This window comes from Octopus sinensis, linkage group LG3 (genome assembly GCF_006345805.1).
Source record: "Octopus sinensis linkage group LG3, ASM634580v1, whole genome shotgun sequence".
NCBI classification, from domain to species: domain Eukaryota; kingdom Metazoa; phylum Mollusca; class Cephalopoda; order Octopoda; family Octopodidae; genus Octopus; species Octopus sinensis.
The window spans coordinates 97,573,039-97,581,407 of NC_042999.1; the positions used below are offsets into that span (position 1 = coordinate 97,573,039).

The 8,369-nt window shown below is 34.8% G+C and overlaps 1 protein-coding gene across 1 annotated transcript in view; it reads left to right on the top strand.

The window, feature by feature from the left end:
- LOC115209301 (uncharacterized protein C05D11.1) overlaps positions 1–6,655 on the top strand; it is a 44,240-nt gene extending 37,585 nt beyond the window's left edge. The window contains exons 19-23 of the mRNA XM_029777639.2: positions 1,325–1,561; positions 2,624–2,717; positions 3,971–4,131; positions 5,045–5,197; positions 6,436–6,655. Coding sequence (XP_029633499.1) covers positions 1,325–1,561; positions 2,624–2,717; positions 3,971–4,131; positions 5,045–5,197; positions 6,436–6,499 — 709 coding nt within the window. The 3' untranslated portion in view covers positions 6,500–6,655. The remainder of the gene's footprint in view (positions 1–1,324; positions 1,562–2,623; positions 2,718–3,970; positions 4,132–5,044; positions 5,198–6,435) is intronic.
- The last annotated feature ends 1,714 nt before the right edge of the window (positions 6,656–8,369 follow it).

Below are 8,369 nucleotides of genomic sequence, written 5' to 3' on the forward strand. Positions count from 1 at the left end.
CAAAATTTTCGCTGCGTTAGTTTTGAATTATGACATTGGGCTATGTGTGTGTCAAGTTTCATCAGAATCGGTTGAAAGCCGTGGTCAGGGTGAGGGTACAAGCAAACAGACACACAGAAACACGCACAGACAAACTGCCGTTTATATATAGAGAGATGTTTTTCTCCTCTGTATCAACCCTGTGCTTATTGAGAAAGAGGATTGTGATATGTACTGCAGATTAAACCCTCTCCCTACCAGGAATGTTCAAGAGATGAATCCCTAATTCTTAACAAAAAGCCATGATGTTGCATCTTGGAGATAGTCTCAAGTATCGATCTGGTATCGGACAAGGATTCTGGATTATTTGTTATATTTACTATACATATGATCTTACATTGACTTCCAAATATCTCTCTGATTATCTCCCTTGAAAGCACGCTCATTGTTTCCATGTAAGTTATGGCGGCGTTGCTGTTTCCAAAGTTTTATTTTACTCGCGTCTCTATCTTACTAGAAATTGATGGATAAAGAAATCAAGCTACATAAACAAACGACAACAAAACGTTCAGAAATTAAATAACAGTAACATATTCAGTAACCATAATAAATTTAATTTATCCTTGACAATTTTTAGTTTTACCTATTTTGAATATATCACTCCTGTTTAAAACCTCTTACCTACTTGTCAACTGCATTTCTAGCTCTGCCTTGAAGGATCCTTTGCTTCTTGGACTCATGTTTTTGTGTACAACGAGGTTGTTAAAAGCACTGTATGCAGGTCCTTTCTGTTTTCTTTCATGCACAGAAATTTTTCTCTATAGACCTTAATGGTCGTAAAGACACTATATCAGTGAAGAGACTAAAAAAGGCCTTCACAGTGAAAACTCCCTGTTCCCTCTGCAAACGACACGCACAGAATTACAAACACGGCCCGCACACCCACCTTCATATTCCATGACTACCACTGAGATCGATCAGGAACTGGAAAAGGATTCTGGATTATTTTTCTGGCTTTTTTACTTAATTGTTGAGAGCGGTCAGGTTCACTTTTAGTATTCTTATTTGTGAGAGCAGTTTAGTATATTTCAGGTATTCTTGTTTTAAAAATCATCTCCAGCTAATCATTGAGAGGACATTGATGTTGCCTTGGCGGAGGTTTGCGCTCTCTGGGTGCTCCTTCTCCTCCTCCTCCGCCGCCACATCATCATCATCATTATTAGGATTGTTGGTATCTATGTTAAAACTTACTTTTTATTAAATCTTTTGTTTCTAATTTTTATTCTTAAATTTAAGAATAAAAATTAGAACCGATTACAAATTTTTATTTTGTATTTTTCTGTAGACCCTTCTTAAGGCGCACATCAGAGTATATCCAGCCACTTGAGGCAATTCCCAATCCACATGTGATTATCGGTATCGGTTCAGAAGAATCTGCTTACCTCTACCTTACCGTGCCTGTACAAATATCCTATGACAACCCAGATCTGGCAATTCTTATGGTTCTGCTACAGTATCTCACTCTTTGCGAGGGCCCAATGTGGAAGCAGATTAGAGGCTTGGGTCTTTCCTACAGTTATAAGTAAGTACAACTATTTTTAAATAACAAGACCAAAATAAAAAATAATTGGAGGTTGAAATGCTGCCCTACTTGACCAGACTGAAGTACATAGTTCAGTGTTAAGATTCCTCTCCTTCATAGTTGAATGGTTAGAAATGTCATCTGTGAAAACAATTGTTCCAACAATAATGCAAACTGGTCTTACCAGAAGCAGTTCTCAGTGGTCACATTTACTCAGCTCTAAATAGTTACCATAGGCATAATTCCTTTCAGTTTTAGTAGTGTTGTAATGACAATTGGTTTGTCAGCTTGCAAGTGACAAGTCTTAATCCTTCCTAGGGAAAAAGGCTACCCTATCCAGGCTTAGATTTGTTTGTTTCTTATCTACTTAATGCTACACAAACTAGACATAAGCACCAACTCCCTGTATAATTGAGATTTTAAAAAAACAAACATATGAAGATTTATGGAAAAGTACAAAAAAGTTGCTTGACATGTAATTAAAGCTCTTCTTTTTTGTCACACTCTGTGCCATGCTGAATCTCCCTGAGACCTCCATTAAGGGTATGTGTGTCTGGAGTGCTCAGCCACTAGCACATTAAACTGGAACCCTCATCATCATAACTGGAGTGCTAATATTGACATTTCTCATACATTCATGTTGACTATGCTTTGAATGATGACTAAAAAGCACATCTTGCTATGAAATCAATGAAGAAACTCACTTTTGTTACTTGGCCTGCTAGCAGTGGCAGCCATTTTCTACTGATTTTAAAAAAGAGGACAAATACAATACTTCAATGTAAAATTTGAAGGCTGAATATTGTGCAAAATTGGTGTAAAATCAACACATAGAATGCCTTTTAGTTGAAACTTCCTTATATTTTTGAAGGTCTAATTTAGGGTTGAGTGTAGAATAACATTTAAACTGTAAATTGCACATATGTAAATTATGTAAGTGAATTGTCAGAATTAAAACTCTAGTTTATCAATCTCTTTTTACATTGACACTTAGCTCAGTATATGTATATATCTTGTTGTATCCTGTAAATCTAATGTATTTTGTGGTTTTTATGTACACAGTATGACAATAAATGAAGAGTCTGGTTTGTTGTGTCTGGTTCTCGGCCAATCTGTTAACTTAATAGAATCTTTTAAAATGGCACAGAATATAGTGGTAAGCATCTTTTTTTTTTATTCTTTTTCTTTTACCTTTCAATACTATAACTGACTTTGTAAGATATTGCACTAGACCAGCTCACAGGTCTTATTTAATTCTTCTGTAATGTATTCTATAGTCTATTGTTCAGAGTTTAGTGTCTTTAATTCAAAACACCTTGCTTCACCTAGCTGCCAAGCTTGACTTACAGATTATCGAGAAATGTTATTTGCAATAGATTAATATGTTTATCCTGAGGAAAATGAGCTCAGTCACTTAACTTTATGAAACTGCATTGGTTGTGAACCCTCTAAAATAATTTACTATTGTTGTTGAGAGAGCATAAGCAATAGGTGATTTGTTTTGGTTTGTTACAGATACCCTTTTTTGAATTATTAGTTTTCATCAACTCATTTCAGACGAAAATTGAAAAAAAAAAAATTAAACCTAAGCAAAGTTTGAAGCTGTAGTTATTATAGTACAGAATATCTCATCTGCTGTTCTGCCATTTTGAAGCTCAGATCCTTACACTTACAGAATGCCTCTTACACTTTTGTGATGTTATCAATATTAGACTAAACTGTTATATTATTTGTGCTGCAACACTTCTTGTTTGTGTCTGTGAAAAACACTTCATTACATACAAGGTGTGATCAAAACTATCAGGACTGTTGCTATGGTAACTGAGCTAAAGTACACTGAATGAAATTGCTTAACACAGATTGACCATACATGCACTCTTACGTTCTGTTATTTATAGCAGTGCTTGTAAGAAAAGTGTGTAGAGAGTGGTCATATCAAAAAGATCAGATTTCAGCTGCACAGGATCTCCTTGACTGTGTCAATGAAGATGGAAATGGTCATAACAGGTGATGAATCATTGGGCTATGGCTATAACCCTGAAACCAAGGCTCAGCCTTTACAGTGGAGGACCCCAACAAGATTTTAGGATGTCAAAGAAATCAGGAGAATGCAATGAGATAGCTGCTTGCTTATCCTAAAAATGGAGTTTGAGGAATATTTTCATCAATGGAAACAATGCTGGATGTAGTGGCTTCTGAATGGGACTACTTCAAAGGAAATTAAATACTGAATTGATATATGTTGTAGTTTTCTTCTTATTACACTAGTCTCAATACGATTTGATCAGACTTCGTATTTCTATCTCCACATTACGAAAATGTTGTACCAAACAGCATAAAAAAACTGAAGCTATTCTTAATTTATTACCAGAAGTTTTATTCTGTAATTCTGTTTGATTTTCTTTCCAGATGAGTTACATACTTGGTGAATCTCCCTATATTGAGTTAGAGTTGGAGAGTGCTCGCAGTAGTCTGATCTTCGAAATAATTAATCAAGAGAAGACTACTTTTGATGCTTCCATGGCTTCACTAAAGTCATACCTGAAAAGAGTTGACCACAACTACAACAGGTAAGAGAAGTCACTTTGTTCACTTGATTGTCACAGGGACAGATTTTCTAACAAGTTTGTTTTTCTGTTTCCATTTTCAAATTGATGAAATATTTTTCGTAAACTTAATCCTTTTGTTACTGTATTTATTTTGAGATGCTCTATGTTTCTTTCAATTATTTTAAATAAAACAAAGAATTTAGAAAAAATAACTTATCATTAATCTAGTGTTAGGAACATAAATTGTGGCTAAGGTTTGGTGGAAGATTTTAATTCAAAACTTATGAAAACAAGACATTTGTACTACAGAGCCAGAGCCGGTTTTGGCCGGGTTGGTAATGAAAGGGTTAAGTCATAGAGAAGGGAAAGGGAAATTAATTCAATAATTACAGGTGAAATATAAGGCAAAATTCAGTGATATATATAAAGAGGCTGAAATTTGTTTTTGAATTAATGTCAAATTTTCTAAAAAAAATTGATTCAAGTTAAAACTTGGCATCATTTAATCCTACAGAATTGAATTTCTGATTGAACTAAATGACATTGCTATTATTATTTACTTCAGATCAGCCTTGATTTGATCATCCTTTTGCTTTTTAGGACAGAATACCTAGAACAACATTATTATATATACCCTATTTTTAAGACAGTAGGTTGAAATTTGGAGGAAATTTGACTGCTATTTCTAGAGTGACTTAAATAGAAGCTTCCTTGTTAGCTTGTAGACTACATACATAGTTTTAAGGTGCAACTGTACTGAACTGTGCTGATATGTGGCTTATTCTGAAATATGACAAGTAAAGCTCCTTAGTTTTCTTGCAAAATTTCCTTAACTTAGCCTTATACTCAATGTACATCATGTTTTTGATAGAATGCATCATTTCATTTAACAATATGATTGCTAATCTGTTTAATTTCAATCTTTCTTTTACAGGGAATTACTCGGAAAAGTTGCTCAAGTATCTATTGCAGATTTGAAAAGAGTTGGTCCAAAATATATTCCAAATCTCTTTGACCCTGCGAAGAACCGATGTTCGGTGTGTTGTCACCCCTCAAAGGTTGAAGAAGTATGCAATGGACTAAACCAGTAAGTTTTCTTTTCAGCAGTTCTTAGTTTTTACTATCTTATTACTACTGTATAGGAGAGGTGATGGTTGTTCAACCAACTACATTTTTGCCACTACATATTTGTTAACCCTGTGCTAACATATTTAATCATATTACCTTCACTGATTTTATAATTATTATTACTATTTTTTTTTTGTCCATTTTTACCACATTTTTTTGTCTTCCTGTTGTTTTCATGTCCACTCTTAAATGTCTGCATCTCTCCTCAATTTGGAAAGTTTGCAATGATATTAGCAGTCAATAGATAACTTAACGTTCAGTTTGTCTATGTGCATCAAATAAGCATTTAAAAATAACAAGGTTGTGATACTGGACTGCCAACCACATGGACATGAATGAGTTGAAACCTTGCTACTGAAGATATTTGTAGTTTAGTGGATAGTGGTAGAAAGCGCATTCAGCTATAAAAGCAATCAATTGCTTCAACAAAATTTATCCCACTTATGAGAAGAAAAATGTTAGATGGTGTTGAAGTGTTTGATAAATTATTGATTGTGATATGACAAATGATTGTATGTAGTGTACCTAGATACTGAAGGTATACATCATGTTCTGTATCTAGGTAGGGTAAATCAACTTAAGGAAGCAGCAAAATGATTGAGAAAATAAAGATATTGTACTACAAACTCCAGTTCAAAATTACTGTCTATATTTTGCTGTGTTTTTAGATTCACCCAGCTGTGATGAAAGATATCAGATGTCTTGAGAATGTGACATGCAATAAACAAGGTGTCCTATCCAAGAGGAGGTTTTAAAATACTGTCACTTTATCTACAATACCATAAAGCAAAGGTTAAACAGACTATTGAATATCTGTTTAAAAGGCTTGGTAGAATATTCTGTATTTTCTCACTGGAGAAACAGAACTCTTGTCTGTTTATAGTACTACCTATTATGTTTACAGGTAGATGAACTCAGCACTTTATTCTTGGTTAGACGAAAGATATCACCCCATCTAACATCTTTTGAGGTTATCACAAAAACACATGATGAATCCAGTATTGCAATCTTCAATATGTTCCTCTCTTTATTCACAGCTGGATGCAAAGCTGTAGAAAGTGTATCCAGCCTTAAAAACAAAACAGTGAGAGTGTACAGATATTAAAAATATATATATATGCTCAATGCACATACTTTATATATAATATATGTGATACTAATTTCTATAATTTGTTTTTTTTGTGTTTTCTTTGCCAGGGTTAACTTGAAGTTGGATGTATTATCAAGCATGAATGAGGACTTTTTGGTGAATGTCTGCTAAAGCTTAACTAACATTGTTAAGTGATGCTTCTACTTTACACAGAAACCAGCAACAATTTGTTAGACACTTTTGAGTTCTATTGTTGCTAACTTCAAAATTTTCAAATACCATTCTTCTGTTGATGATTTAAGGGTGTAATAAAGAACATCAGATAAATAGTGTTCCTTATCTTTTCCCTAATGTTCTAGGGATGACTATTACTAAAAATTGAGATGAGCAGAATGTAAAATGAAACACCAGATGTCACACTTCATCCAAGTATTTTTTGTTCAGTCATAGATTGCTCATTTTTACATTTGTTTTTCCATGCTTGCATGTTATTGCAACATTGGTTTACAGCCAAATGCCTTTCCTGATACTAACCCTTACTTGTTTTTGAAATAATAATACCTGTTTTATTCCACATGGCTTTGAAGGCATTAAGTAGACAGTTGATTAGACAGAAGTACCACTAACAACACCACTGACATGCAGATGGAAACAAACACAAAAGACACGTGAATACACACACCCATAAATAAATGCCTCTGTGTTTTGCCATCTCTAATTGTAGAGGGAACATGTGGAAGGGGTAGACCCTGGAAGACGTGGGACAAAATGGTGAGAAAGGATCTACAAACGTTGGGACTCACAGAGGGGATGACAGAGGACCAAGACTCCTGGCAGTTTGCTATGCTTGAAAAGACATGTCAATTTAAGTACACGTGTGGTTACCTTTGCATACAGGCTTGTCCATTGCAGCTCTCTCCAGCTGAGTATCCCTAATTTTGCAGGCTTGTAAGTTCTGGTGCCACATAAAAGGCACCTGTGCCAGTGCTGCATAAAAGCATCCAGTACACTGTAAAGTGGTGGGCATTAAGAATGGCATCCAGTTGTAGAAACCATGTCAAAACAGACATGGAGCTTGAACAGCCCTTCAAATGGTATCTCCTGTCAAAGCATTTACCATGCCAGCATGGAGAATGGACATTAAATGATGATTATACACCACCTGGCATAAGGCCACCACTCCCTCTCAAACACAACCCCCAAACATACATAGCCTTCTTTTTTTTTTTCTTGTTTTACAAGTTATTTGGCAACTTCATTAGTGCCAATGGCACAAAAAAGGCATCCAGTATGTTTTGTAAAATGGTTGGCATTAGGAAGGGCATCTAGCTGTAAAAACCATGCCAAAGCTGACATCAGCTCAACAGTCCTGCAGCTTATTAGATCCTGTGAAACCATCCAACCCATACCAACATAGAAAACAAATACAAAGTGATATGCCAGGCCTCTTTTCAGTTTCCATCTACAAAATCCCCAAATCCACTCCAAGACTTTGATTGGTACAGAAGACATTTACCCAAGGTAGGTGCCATGCAGTGAGGTTTGATCCCAAAACCATGTGGTTCAGAAGTGAACTTCTGAAGCACAGCCATACCTGCAACTATTTTGATGACTTGAATTATTTCTTTTATTATAACATATGAATCTTAAAACAAAAGGAAACTATGAAATTATTCTAGTTGTCAGACATGTTATGTTAACTTACATCAGAAAGATGCAAAATATACATGTAAAAATATATATTGTTCAATTAGCACACGTGTGTGTGTGTACTTATAAACCTTTGAATGTTTTCAGCCATTTTCTTTTCTAAAGTTGGGGTTGCCCTTTGTATTCCTCGTGGTTTCTTTCTTAAGGCAGTGTTTTAAAGCCTGATATCCCTCTTGTCATGAATTCCTTCAGTCACCTCTTATGACATGCAGGGATATGGTATGCTTATTTTAAAACAGGGATACACATGGTTAAATACCGAATATGTAAATTTATAATATATGAATTTACTCTTAGCTTTCAATGCATAACAGTTATTTACTGATAGGCT